We start from the raw sequence: 13,529 nt of genomic DNA on the forward strand, positions 1-13,529 counted from the left end.
CATGGAAAGGGTGCTGAAGTAGTGCAGGAGCATCCCAGACACCAGATCACGCGCATGACGCGTGAGACCATCCGTGGTCGGGTTACCTGCCGTAATCGGGTTAGGTACGGCGCTCGGGTGGCGCGAGATCGGGTGGGCTCGCTTTGCACGACCGGTCAAATAAAATCTCACCGCGAGGATCTTCAAGAGAGCTCCTCTCTCTCAACCACCTCTTATCCTCGTCCGCTTACTCTCCACTGCGCGCCCCAGTCATAAAGCGTGCTACTACCTCTTCGGCTCGACAAATACCCAGCGTTCTGCCAACATGGGTGTCCCGTCGTTCCAGGCGTCCAACGCCATTATCTATCTTACCTACGGCGCCTTCCTGTAAGCTCTTTTTGTCGTGCTTGCCTTGCAACGCGGTTCGAGCCGACTAATGGTACTTTCGCAGAATCTGCGGTGTCTTTGTGGCATGGAAGCTCCGCCACCAGTCCAAATCGGACTATCTGTCCAGTAACAGGACTCAGAAGGGTCAGAATAACAGACGCAATGCTTTCCTTTATTTTGGCCACTATGATGGCCAAAGCGGCGAAACCCTGCATATTTCTTGAGGGTCTGCCGCGTTAGTTGTGATTTTACTGACTTTTCCGATGCGCAGCGATACCACTCGCCCTGAACTTCATAGCTTCGGGTGAGTGATGCACCGACGGCAGGCAGATGTATTTCTGCAGTCCGATTCTCCAGCATCCATCCCGGTTAGCGGCAGCAACGCTCCTCCAGCAATGATCGACACGGATCATCCCTCAGGCAAAGCACCTCACCGGCAGGAGGCGAGAGCCCCCCGGTGAGGACTGAAAACGTGCAAGGTATTCTTCGGATTGTCCAACAAGGACAGGTTCTGGCCAGGTTCGTATTACAGATCGATTCTTCGCAGTGGTCATGTCCGCTGGAGTTTTCCCACATCCTCACTGGATGACATGATGTCTATGATTGATGAATCACTCGATCCCTGGGCTTGTTTTGCGGGCTTACGGGATCTCTCTCCCGCCGATACGAGTCACTCTCGGCAAGAGAATGCCGGTCCGCAGGAAACAGGTCCTCTTGTGATTGAGAGAGTGCATGCAATGTCTGCATCTGTGGTAAGACAGCGATGATGTGGAGAAGACCCAGCTGGATCATCCCCTGTGCGGCTTCACTACGGGCGCTTAGTCGAGCAGGAACTCTGCAACATCCACCCTTTGTGTTTTCTGAGCTAGCTTGTTAAGAGAAGCCAGAGGAGATGTCGTGGGTTTCTGCAACGACGAAGCTGAGAAGTACCGTTTAAACTCGATCAAGATAATACTTGCGTGAGGAATGTGCTGCCGCTGATTAACCCCCTCCACCCCAAGCTCCCCCCTTTTTCTGCCGTTCATCCAGCTGACCTAGGCAATTTTGTTTCGACTGAACAGCTCTCGGTTCTGGAATCTTGTTCACGTATCCTGAGATCGCTACCATTGCCGGCGTGCACGGTCTCGTCGTGTACGCGCTGTCTTCGGGCCTGCCGCTCCTGATATTCGGCTACCTGGGTCCCATCATCAGGCGCAAGTGCCCGGAAGGCTTCGTGCTGACCGAGTGGACGAGGCAGCGCTATGGCATAGTAGCAGCTCTGTTCCTCAGCTTGATGACGTGAGTCTTGCTTGCGATACTCGTCTTCGCTGGATGGGTTTCCTGCTGCAGCCAAAAACTGACAAGGCTGCTCAGGCTCATTACGCTTTTCCTGTACATGGTTGCAGAGCTATCTGCGCTCCAACAAATCATCACTCTTCTGACTGGTCTTGATGGTCTCCCTGCCACGATCGTCCAGTGCGTGGTCACTACGATCTACACCTGTAAGTGGTCTTTTTTTTTTCTGCAGGGCTTAAGAAAAAGACTAACCATCACCTAACAGCCCTCGGCGGATTCAAAGTGTCGTTCGTAACGGATAATATCCAAGGCGTCATGGTGCTTGGATTGATCATAATCGGCGTCATTACCGTAGGCGTTGAGACAAACGTTGACCGCTCGCTGATTGACTCGTCTGGCTACCTCAACGCCAACCTGTTGGGCTGGCAGCTTATCTACATCCTTCCGGTTGCAATTTTGACCAACGACCTATTTTTGAGCGGCTTTTGGCTTCGCACCTTCGCCTCGCGCAGCGACCGGGACCTGCGCATTGCCGTGACCATAGCGGCCGTCACTGTTACCATCATCCTCACTCTCGTCGGCTGCAGCGGTCTGCTGGCAACATGGTCAGGCGCGTGGCCCGGCGACCCACCGCAGGAGGGCTCCGTCGCCTTCTTCAGCCTCCTCTCGCTGCTGCCAGCATGGGTAGTCGGCATCATCCTGGTCATGGTCGTGGCCCTGTCCACAGCCGCCTTCGACTCGTTCCAATCCGCCATGGTGTCCACGGGCTCCAACGACCTGTTCCGCAACCGGCTGCCGCTGTGGTGGATCCGCGTGCTCGTCGTGCTGGCCATCATCCCGGTCATCGTCGTCGCGCTGCGCTCGCCCTCAGTCCTCCAAGTCTACCTCATCTCGGACCTCGTCTCGGCCTCGCTCGTGCCCGTCCTCGTCATCGGGCTCAGCGAGCGCTGCTGGTGGTGGTCCGGCGCCGAGGTCGTCGTCGGCGGCCTCGGCGGCATCTTCTCCGTCTTCCTGTTCGGCTGCGTCTACTACCACGGCGACGCCCGCCAGGCCGCCAACCTCATCCTGCTCGAGAACGGCCTCTACGGCGACGACTGGAGCGCCTTTGGCGCCTTCGTCGCCGCGCCCTTTGGCGGCCTGCTGTGGGCTGCCGCTTGCTGGTGCGTGAGGATGGGCGCCCTGTGGATTCTCGCCAGGGTCAAGGGAGAGAGGTTCACCGCCCTGGACCGGCCCCTGCCTGCTCCGGAGAATGCTGGCGATGATGCTAGGAGCCTGGGCGTTGCTGCTGCCGGTAATACGCAAGGATATGGCAGCGTGAGCCGTGTTGTTGAGGAGCCTGGGAAGGATGGGAAGTTCGTTTAAGGGGCTTCCTACCCAGTTGTCCTCTCTTTTTCGACGGTGGGAAGGGAGTAAAGAGGTTGTTGGCGGGAATATCGGGAGAATGAGCAGGAGAGAAGGTTGAGTGAAGGAGAAGGACGCTGTGGGGGATATTGAGCTGGAGGGAGAGAAGAGTATTATGAGCAGACGATGAAAGAATACTTTCATATAGAGGAATCAGGAGACATGGATGAGAGGCGGGGCGATAGATGGGTTATTAGAGCAGCAGCGTTTACACATACTTAGACGTCCTATGAAATGCGTTATCTGTTCTATTACATCAGACTGAAATCGACCTGTGACTACACACGCACACAAGAATCAGTTGCGTTGCAGTAATGTGGCACGACAGTTTCAACTACCCGTAGTTTAGTTGCTGCTTCCACAAATTGAACAACTGGAAGACAGAAGGAACAGTTTCTTTCAAGTTTTTTTTTTGTATTTTATATACTTCTTTATACAGTCTGTCCTGCCATCCACCGTTGGTACTTTTTGGGTATCTCCCGAAAATCAAGAACAAAGGTCATCAGCAAGGAATAAAGCAAATACTTCCGCCCTCATCGCCGTTCGCCTGAGCCGACCAAGGGTATCTCCCGACCGTTTTTCTCCGTACCTCATAAACGCTTTGGATATCAGCAAGTGTGAAAGCAAACACTGGAACATTGGTCCAGTCGCAGGATTATTCGTTGCCACCTCAGGGCTTTGAATGCAGTGATGGTCGACAATCGAAAGAGCATCTGGTCAAGTCATAGCCGACAAAGTGTACAACTGGACTTTACAACCTCGAAGGGAAGCGTGAGCACACATGGTAGGTGCCGTTGACAACCGGGTAGCCCGCAAAGGCCGTCGAAGGGGTTGCGCGGTTAGCGACATGTCCATTGTTGGCCTGAGATTCAGCCATGGGGCCGGGGTACACTCCATAAACCTGGCCATTGACAAAAGCCTGCTGAGCCGCATGCTGGCCCATAACATTTGCCATATGGAAATGGCCGGCACCATTAACAAAGGCACCGTTAGGAGATGACATCTCACCAGCCGGACGAGGGTAGCCGCTGACGGCACGGGTGGGAAGCGGGAAAGCTTGAGGACCACGCCCAAAGTTGGCGTCTCCAAGGAAGAAGCTGCCGTGGTTGCCGAAGTGCGTACCAGCAGCACAGTCGTGATAGTTCTTGGGTCCAGAAGTGTGGCCACGTCCGAAGTTACGGAGGAAGTTCTTGAATGCCCACTGAATGCGAACACGCTCACCAGTGTGGAGGCGCAGCTTGCGGTGCGTGCACAAAGCCGCGTCAAGGGCACTCTGGTCATCAGCGAAGTAGATGACCGCATAGCTAGCCTCATCTGTAGTGCGGTTAGGCTGGTCACTTAGAGATACAACATGAAACAAGACGACATACTGGTGCTCGGAGCAGCGGTACGGATCCTGATGTCAACATTGGAAACAACCCGGCGTTGGTTGAAGAAGACCCGCATCAGCTCGGACTTGGTGACACTCGGCGGGAGCCCTCCAACCCACAGAGCATTCCGCATGTGGATGTTGAAATCGAAGTTGGGGGTAGTTGACGAACGGTTCGGCTCCGAAAGCGCACTACCCCAGTCGAAGGTGGGTTGATGGCTCTTTTCCGGCGCCAGGAACGACTCCACGTCGTAGACAATGTGATCGCGATAGCGCTGCAAGTAGTCAGCAACGACAAGCCATGAAAGACCCCGACAAGGTGGACTGACCGTGATCGCGTCTACAGAGTCCTGGTAGAAGGCGAAGCGGCAGCAGAAGCCGGGAGCCAGTGCAAATCTCTCCATATCAATCTCCGAGAGTGCCCACATCTTGTCAACCTGGCCGACCATCTGGAGAAGTTGCACGACTTCGGCCCGGGAGGGAGTCTTGCCATCGCGGCGGGAGACGAAAACAGAGCCTGTACACACATCAGGTTAAGGTTTCGTTCGTTTCGCGGAGAACGTATCAGTGACTTACGAGGAGCCCTGGCCTTCTCGATCCGGCACGGGCGCTCAAGGATCAAGGCCCCACTAGCACGCTCCATGGCCATGTCGGCCTTGTCCTTCTCGTGGTATTGAATAAAGGCAATTGGCAGCTCTCTGTTCCGCTTCACCTTGATGTAGCAAGTGCCATGCTTGCTGAATTCCTTGACCAACGCAGCGTAGATTTCCTGGTCTGATTTGTCCTTCCGGAGACTGCGGAATGAAATGGTTAGATCATCAAGCCATGTTGTTGAAGAAGAGAGCACTAACCTTGCTACGAAGAGGCACGCTTCCGGAGACAGCTTCGCTTGGGCATTCCTAGCATCAATCTTTGAGAGCAAAGGGCCAGGGACGAAGTCCTCAGAGTCGGTAGAGAGCTCTGGATGAGATGATTCGCTGGAGACAGCGGGATCAGGGTAACTCTGCATGAAAGGGTCTATTTGAAGTTAGGCTGAGATGAGGTTGGATAGATTGAGAGCTTACTATCGGAGAACTGCGGAGGGTGACTGCCGGACATCGCATGGACACCGGCTGGGTCAGAGCGGCTTGGCACCAAGTGAGGGCGCTGAGGGTTCAGTCTGCGGCGGTCCACGCGGCGGTGATTGGTGATCGGAACGAAATCTTTCTTCTCGAAGGGCGTCTTTCCATCTTGCTTGACCACCATCGGGGTCGACTCCTCGTCGGGATTTGTCAGGAAGATTTGGTATTCGTAGACCCCAGTCGCAGGGGCAGGCTTGGGCGAGCCCTTGATCTCCTCGCTGCTGCCAACACGGCAGTGCTCATCATGATCAGCAATATCTACGAATTCAGCCAGGGTTAGCAAGAACTTCAAGTGAGGTGAGGTAGAGTGCTAAGTCAGTGTGAGGATTGAGAAAGATGGGGCTCGCAAGTGAGAGAAGGTGAGAGTGCAGGAATAACAAAGGACTGAAGCGCCCGTTGTTTGCTGTGCAGGTGAACCAAATGAAGTAGGCAAGGCACTTACCATCGAACAGCGGTGAGAGAGGCGTGTCCGGGACATTGACGCCTGCGCGTTGCTCGAGCGGGCTGAAGGGCGTGGAGGGCGCGATGGGGGAGTTCAAGGCAGTCTCGGCATCAGAACTGCCACCAGACATGCGATCTGGGGTCGAGCGTGTACGGCGGTGCTTGCCGTGAGAAGATGAGGGCGGAGTGACCTGATCCATGGCTGGACGCGAGCTACTCCAAGACGGCCTGAAGTCTGTACGGTTGAGCTGTCAGCTGAGGCTATACAAGTGCAATAGGATGTCAGTTGCGTCAGGCGGCACCCGATGCTTCATGCGCAAGACAGAGCTTACCAAGAGCTGATGTTGCGAGCGGCGGCGCGGTGCAATGCGCAATTGCTTGTTGCGACGGTTGCTAGCAGCGCGACGAGAGCTTGAGAAGCGGATTGATTGAGTCGCGACAGGAGCAAGAGGGGCGTGGCGTCCGGTCACGACGAAAAGTGGAGTGTAGAGGGAGAGGTTGGGTGTTGGATGGTGGAAGAGGTTTATGCGCTTATATAGCCGGCGCGTCAGTCGAAGGCGACCTCACCTCGACATGCTCGCCCGGACAACCCTCATAGTCCGAATCAGGATCGTCTCTCACGTGTACACACGCAGATTCCGGGCCGTGTGTGGGGAATCACCATGATGGCCCGTCTCGCTGGAGAAGGCGCGACTTCCCATCTTGTTTTTGCAGACCCTGGTGCGACAACGCGTCGAATAAGGCTGCCAGGCAATCGCACTCCTTTGCTTGACGACGGTGGGCATCTGAACAGTCTGTCCCCAAGCAAACATCACGCATGACAAAGGGAGGTTCTATCGTCATTGCGGAGGTCATGGTCATCGAAGCTTTAATATCAATTGCAGCGGCGCTGGCGCATGGAGCTACTCTGAATATATCTGATGCCTTGGGCCTGCTATCTGCGTGCACAATGTCAGCGATTGTTTTTGTGGGAAGAAAACGGCTTCAACTGTTGCTCTTACCCTTTCCTGTGCCACTGAAGGAATGCCATCATTCGTAACCTCCCAACCACGTGCCTTGAGCTACGTCTGTTTGCTCTTGCTGCCTTTCTTTGCCCCATTCTTGTCGAAAACTCCAAGGAAGTACAGGCTCCTCAGTGCGAAAAGCATCACGGTGAAACCAATGTTTCCCCAGGTCACAGCGTTCCAACCAAAAATGTTGAACGTCCCCTTGAGTCCCAGTCCCCAGGCGGTGATGAGCACGTGGCCGATGTCTCCCAGCCACAGCGCAGCCAGGTACGCTCTCACAGTAGGAAGGTCCAGTGTCGTGTTGAGTATGAACACGCCTAGGAATCCAAGCAAGAGGTAAGCGTTTCCAAGCTGAAGGGCCAGGATGTGCTCGGTCGCGGTCAACTCATGAGCTTCAGCAGCAGCTTTGGTGGTGGCCAGCTGCGAAGCTGCAAAGAACTGCGGCGAGACAAGAGGACCCAAAAATCCAGCGACCCTAGACAATCGTCAGCAAGACCGAAACAAGCCAAACGGGGCGTAACGCACAGGGAAATCGGCTCGATGATCGTGAACACTATGCGGGGTAGAGTAGGCAGAGAAGAGGCCATTTTGATACTTGTCTTGGACTTGCCCAATTCGGATGGAGCGAGGTATCAACTGAGTTAGAGCCCCAAAGAATCAGTGCCTTTTCCGAAAGTGGCTCTAAAGGGTTGCACGAGCTCGCCGTGCTGCTTACCAGTTCGCAGATAAGTTATAGCAAGGCTGGCTAGGTGCGGCGTGTCAGCAAGTCCGTGGTACCAAGTGTCCGCCATGCTTCTCCGCTGAGCCATCACTCTTCTTTCTTACTTTTCTGCTTTGGGAAGGAGAGTCTTGGGAAGGGAAGAAACCGCACTCAACTCCGAGAGACCGGGATGTGCACGTTTACGGGAAGTACACGGATTGCACAAGAAGACGGGAAACCCTTGTCCAAGATGACATTTACAGAAGACACCAAAAAAAGATGCTAGTGTTGTGGGCGCGCTTGCTCGGCACACCGCCGGGCTCACATCATGCCATGGCTCCGGAAGATCCGCGCCTGTCAGATCGCCATCATCCTTCGCGCCTTCACCAGAAATATGGTACATGCCGGAAGCGGAAAAGAGACAAGCAAGCTCAACTTACGGTGTACCGGAGACTGTCTGCAGCGAAGCCGGTAGAGCGTTTTATGTTAAGGGTGTGGTTCTCGTACGTCCGGGCAGTACGTTGGAGTCGTACGGAGGCGGGGCGCCTGGCAAAGACGACAGCAGCAAGCCAAGACGAAGGGCTGCACAGCAGGCACTCAACCTGCAACTCTTCGCGTGCGTCAGCGACACGGGAGGGGAAGCGGCGTGGCAGGGCCTGCAGCAAGCCCGTGGGCATGTGAACACTCAGCAACCCAGTCGACGTGACGCGTGGAAGCTGGGAGAATCGCACAAAGACCAACAGCTGGCACGCCTACTCGTAGGGGATCCCGCGCCGCTGCGGATTCGGCGGCGGCGGCGGGGGCTCTGGCTGGCGTTCTTGCCGGGATGGATCGCCTATCGTGCCCCTCATTCTCTGCCTGACGGCGAGGACCACCACCTCTGCTCTCTCGTCGCTTACCTGCTTCTCCTCAATTCTCCTGCTTCCCACCGCCGCAAGACTCGCGCCCGCACGCATACGCACGATCCTCGCCCGCCGCAGCTGCACGCGCACGCACACGAGCTCTCCTACCCGACCCACCCACTACGACGCTCGACCGCCGATCCCAGGCATCACACGAGAGCTCTGACATCCAACGCACCTCGGCGACATCTCCCGAGCCACCTGCCTCGCGCTCGCCCGCAGCTGCAACACCAACCGCCTGCATACCCGCAACGTGCGCGAAGCTCGAGCATACGTGAAGGTCCTCCTCGACGCGTGCATACACGCCCGGCACCCGCGCGAAACGCAATAACATACCCAGCCTCGTCCCTACCGCCAAACTGGCTACCACCGGCGCAAGCAGGTTTCCCAGCGCAATGCAGTCGCTCCCCGACTCTCGTGCCCAAACCTACGAGGAGCTCTACGGCCCTCCGGAGAACTTCCTCGAGATCGAGGTGCGTTCCCAGAAGAAAACACCAGCCCCCCACCGCCACTTTTCCAGAATCCTCCGAAATCCCTTGCCGTACCGCGCAGCACCTTTGCCCATACCCGGAAACATTCCCCATACCCCCCGACTGCAAATCCATTCCCCAAGCACTTCCCCACTGACGCCCCAACCTCTAGGTTCGCAACCCGCAAACCCACGGCACCGGGCGGGGCATGTACACGACGTACGAGATCAGCATGAAGACCAACATCCCGGCCTTCAAGCTCAAGCAGTCCTCGGTGCGGCGGCGCTATTCGGACTTTGAGGCCTTCCGCGACATCCTCGAACGCGAGTCTGCCCGTGTCACCATCCCCCCGCTCCCCGGCAAGGTCTTCACCAACCGCTTCTCCGACGACGTCATCGAGCACCGTCGCGAAGGCCTGCAGCGCTTCCTGCAGATTGTCGTCGGCCACCCGCTCTTGCAGACGGGGAGCAAGGTCCTGGCCGCGTTTGTCCAAGGTGAGTTTTGCTCTGTCTACAAAAACCAAAAACCCCCCCTTTGCGCTTGGAATAGGAGGATAGGTGCCGGAGTATTTTGTCAGCGAAGAGGCACTCGGAAGGGCCGGAGAATAACTCGCTGTCGCGGGGGAACAGGGGATTTGGGGACGTGCGGATGCATACATGTGCATGGAAAGTAAATGCGGTGCTGACTTGAATCTTACAGATCCAAACTGGGACCGCAACCAGTGGTGAGGAAACAGGAAAAGAAGAAAACAATTGCAAGATGATCAAATGAGATTGTGTAAACAACAAACCCCCTGTATACCGGATCAAGGTGGAAGTACGACCGCAAAATGCCGGACACTAAGCCCTCGGTTGGTCCTGACGCGTCAGCACTTGATATTAAGTTCTTTTCCTTTTGGTTTGTTTGCTTGTTTGTGCAATCTACTTTTTTGGAGCGATGGAAGGCGAGGAGAGGAAAAGAAAGCGAGCTTGCATCAATGCCCCTACAGAAGCTTGATATAGATACCCTTTTGCTGCTGTCAATCTACCTTTTGTTGAAATGGTCGCCATGGTGATTTTGTTCAGGCTATCTAGCGCTTTTGGGAGAATTGGCTGGTGTTTGCTTGGAAGCTGCAGGGAAATTATTTGCCTGCTTATCCGCGGCTTGATTTTCAACACCTTTGGGAGCGTTTTTTTTTTGTTCATATCATGGGTAGTTGAAGCTATCGTCCGGACGTGTACGTAGAATTTTTAATTCCACATTGTCGTCCGGACGGTAGCTTCAGGTACCTACGAGCATTTCTCCCAGACGTTTCCTGCGCTCTGTACGTCAAAGTTCCTAATTTAGTTTTTTTTTTTTTTTAGCAAGGATCGACGTCACTCTTTATGGTAGGGCATGTCTCCTGTGTGACCTCGAACTGGACTGCTTTATTATGTTTGTCGAGTGTTTTTTATAATTTGTTAGTATTATGCTTTCCATTACAGGGAACAATTTGTTGTATATAAATGCCTGACTCCGGCGACTCCTTCATCAATACGCTCGTCTGAGTTCCATTTCCATATCCGAGAGCATCTGACATAAAACACCATTTTCCGTTCGAATGCCAACCGGAGCAGCGCTGATTGTTGACAAATAACAAACTTAGGAGACAAAAGGGAAAAAGAGAAACAGTTAAACGCAAAACGATTTTGAATGACCAGATTATTTGAGTGCTACCTGAAATGATAGAATCCGAGAAAGGGAGAGGAAGGGCTATCAGCGGCTGTGAAGCTGACGCAGTGACGGAAAGGAAAAAAACAAACTCTGGAGACTAAAATATAGGGCAATGCCTAGAAATTCCAAAGCTAAGGGCACCCTGAGGCTGATGGTCTTATTGAGGTCGTGACGGCGTTTCCTAAAGATATAATGCGAACATTGAAAACGAGGAGTTGCTGAAACCTGTTTCAGTTGCGCCAAAAACAACCAGGAGTGGATATGATAAACGTGTCGAAGTAAGCAAGCTGATGCTTTCAAGGATGGCTGGCAAAGCAAGACGACATCCGCTCAACTTCGTTAATGATGTTATGCAACGACAAATCGAAAAGCTGGGCAAGCGCAGCGGCGATGCCATCTTCGATCGAACCAGGCTTGAGGCTACGGCGTCGACCGAGGACGTTGTGCGAGCGGTGGCGCAGACTACTGGGATGTAGACTTGTGGCGTCCTCGACTATTGGAAGAGTACTCGGTATCTGGCGACCATTCCTCTGGTTGAAAATCTGGATTCAAGAAGTGTGCGGTGTTGTAGTGGGAGCTAAATCCAGTTAGTCAAAGTGTTCGGGGCACGAGAAACGAAGACCCTACTTCTTGAAGATAGATGTCTGAAAGGTTGGTGAATGAGTAGGGCCAGAATTGAAGTCCGGTTTCAACTCATATGCCGATGGCCTGAACAAGGAACCACGATCGACCTTGCCAGTCCCGGGCATTGCCAAGCCAACGGGAGGAGCAGTTTCGAGGGCTACGTTGGGGGCTACATATTCCTGACTGTGAGGGACTGGTAGCGGCGAGTACAATTGGGGTGTAGGCTGTGGTGGAGGTTGGGTTGGAGTAGGCGCGTAGCTTGCAAATGGATCAGACATGTACGACGGTTGTCCTAAGCTAGGCGCGAAGCTCTGGGGCCCCATGCCAGGAATGTAAGCTAGTACGTCCGAGAACTCCCTGTTCATATGCACGTAATCCTCATTGAAGTGGGGCGCAAGGTTGACAGCGACCTGAGTAGGCATCTGAGGTGCCATAGTGCGCTGGATTTCCTCGGCCTTGTAGAGGATATCGTAGTGGCCCCTGCAATTCGGTCAGATCATGCGTAGCACCACGGAAGAGAACGGGCACGTACGGCCGATAAAGCAATCTCACGGTCGGAGGATCCATGATTGGGACGCCATCGTGGGTCGTCGCCTCGAAGTGGTACATATCGCCTTCTTCTCCTGCGCTGCGGTCCAGATACAAGATTTCGAGCGCAAATCCAGCAGGCTTGAGCAAGACCTGGAAAAGAGCGGTCAATGTAACGTGCTCTATCTCGCAGTTTCCAGCCTCGACATGAGACCGGCAGTACTGCTGCAAGTCCTGACCCAAGAGGAATGGCTCAAAGTCCTGCGGATGGGTTTGGATCCAAGCACTGGTCAACAGCTGCGAAGGCTAATGTTAGTACGCGTCGCACACGGCCATCATGTGAACACTTGCCTTGAGGTGGGTGATGATGCCCATCGACGCCATCATGTCATTGAACGCGTCGAGCAGCGGGGCATCGTCGCTGGCGGAAGTGTTGGCCAATTTGCGAAGGAGACCCAGAGTCTCATCGGCGAAGTCTTCATAGACGTCGGCCTGCAGGCCGATTTGGTTGAGCAGGTTGGCGAGCGACCGCAGGCGGCTCTGCTCCTCGAGGAACTTGTGGCGGTCGCCAGCGCGCTGGAGGGCCTCGAAGTAGCCAAAGGCCACGGCTGCATCATGTCATGTCAGCGTGGGCGTCTCTTGGTCGGGGCGGCGGTGCATACCTCTCCACCCGCAGTGTCCATCGCCGCGACACGTTCGGTAGTGGGAATACTTGTAGGGAAGGTTCTGGCACGAGTTCAGCGGCGAGCAGGCGGGCGGGTAGGGCGGGCACACGAACCTGGGTCTTCGCACGATAGACGGGGTCGCCGTTTGCGTACTCGGTCGTGATGGCGGCCGTGGATTGTCTTGGCCCGACGAGCGGGCCCTGCGGGGAGTCAGCAACAGCTCTCTCGGGCGCGGGCGGGCGGGCGCGGGGACTCACGGTGGCCTCGGGCTGGTACTCGTTGGAGAGCTTCTGCAGCTGGGCGAGCTCGTCGTCGGCGGCCATCTGCTGGTAGCTCATCCTGGCGGCTGGCGGGCGCGGAGGCAGTGGTGTTGGGTTGTAGCCGGCGGGAAGCTCCGCGGTCCGATGGGGGAGCTGGAAGGACCTGTACGACAGCGCCGACACCGACGCAAGGGCCGGGTCATGGAAGTGCTGCGCAGGGTAGTGGTGGAAGTTGGGCGAGATGACGGGTTGGCGATTCATGGCCGCTTGGGGCGCTGGGGCGCTGGGGCTCTTGCGGATGCTCTGGAAAGCGGGCTGGGGCAGCGGCGATCAGGCACGCGTCACGATGGTGTTGACTGCTGCGCGTCTGCTGAGGGCAGAGGCAGGACAGGAGATTGCACGGCGGCGGCGCGGGATTGCAGGTCACCCACGAGCGGCCATGGAGGAATGGCAGCGGAGTCGGTTTTAGTATGCGCAGAGACCCGCGCCCGTGGTTGCAGCAGCGACTCTCCTGTGACACCGCGAGCTTTTGCCAGGGGCAGCAGGAGGATGCCAATATATGGAGGCAACGCTGAGCTGTGGGGATGGGGCTTGCGAGTCTCTCGACTATGCTGCCAGGTACCGTCCCAGACCGCAGCGCAGCTCCCTCACGCACACGGCGATGAAACGGCGAGGGCCGCCGTCGCACTCGATGGCCGGCCCAGGATT

The 13,529-nt window shown here is 55.5% G+C and overlaps 5 protein-coding genes across 5 annotated transcripts; 2 read left to right on the forward strand and 3 right to left on the reverse strand.

The window, feature by feature from the left end:
• Positions 1 to 304: 304 nt before the first annotated feature.
• On the forward strand, positions 305 to 3,003 carry LTHEOB_8765 (Urea transporter; the record flags this gene model as incomplete). Its single annotated transcript, XM_035518278.1, has 6 exons — positions 305 to 366; positions 431 to 510; positions 638 to 670; positions 1,428 to 1,644; positions 1,720 to 1,847; positions 1,907 to 3,003. 6 exons carry the CDS (start codon positions 305 to 307, stop codon positions 3,001 to 3,003), a joined length of 1,617 nt encoding a protein of 538 aa, XP_035370070.1.
• A 790-nt stretch (positions 3,004 to 3,793) lies between these two features.
• On the reverse strand, positions 3,794 to 6,173 carry LTHEOB_8766 (Meiotic activator Rim4; the record flags this gene model as incomplete). Its single annotated transcript, XM_035518279.1, has 7 exons — positions 3,794 to 4,356; positions 4,413 to 4,686; positions 4,741 to 4,928; positions 4,988 to 5,205; positions 5,263 to 5,428; positions 5,476 to 5,790; positions 5,975 to 6,173. 7 exons carry the CDS (start codon positions 6,171 to 6,173, stop codon positions 3,794 to 3,796), a joined length of 1,923 nt encoding a protein of 640 aa, XP_035370071.1.
• Positions 6,174 to 7,034: 861 nt separating this feature from the next.
• Positions 7,035 to 7,567, reverse strand: LTHEOB_8767 (uncharacterized protein; the record flags this gene model as incomplete). The annotated part of the gene is made up of 2 exons (XM_035518280.1): positions 7,035 to 7,455; positions 7,506 to 7,567. 2 exons carry the CDS (start codon positions 7,565 to 7,567, stop codon positions 7,035 to 7,037), a joined length of 483 nt encoding a protein of 160 aa, XP_035370072.1.
• Positions 7,568 to 8,977: 1,410 nt separating this feature from the next.
• Positions 8,978 to 9,780, forward strand: LTHEOB_8768 (Sorting nexin-3 protein; the record flags this gene model as incomplete). Its single annotated transcript, XM_035518281.1, has 3 exons — positions 8,978 to 9,055; positions 9,225 to 9,546; positions 9,752 to 9,780. The coding sequence occupies 3 exons, from the start codon at positions 8,978 to 8,980 to the stop codon at positions 9,778 to 9,780; spliced, it is 429 nt and encodes a 142-aa protein (XP_035370073.1).
• A 1,587-nt stretch (positions 9,781 to 11,367) lies between these two features.
• LTHEOB_8769 (Peptidase C65) lies at positions 11,368 to 13,082 on the reverse strand (the record flags this gene model as incomplete). The annotated part of the gene is made up of 6 exons (XM_035518282.1): positions 11,368 to 11,848; positions 11,901 to 12,193; positions 12,242 to 12,504; positions 12,559 to 12,622; positions 12,675 to 12,761; positions 12,819 to 13,082. The coding sequence occupies 6 exons, from the start codon at positions 13,080 to 13,082 to the stop codon at positions 11,368 to 11,370; spliced, it is 1,452 nt and encodes a 483-aa protein (XP_035370074.1).
• Positions 13,083 to 13,529: the final 447 nt, after the last annotated feature.

Source organism: Lasiodiplodia theobromae (assembly GCF_012971845.1).
Source record: "Lasiodiplodia theobromae strain AM2As chromosome Unknown scaffold_28, whole genome shotgun sequence".
In the NCBI taxonomy this organism is placed as follows: Eukaryota; Fungi; Ascomycota; class Dothideomycetes; order Botryosphaeriales; family Botryosphaeriaceae; genus Lasiodiplodia; species Lasiodiplodia theobromae.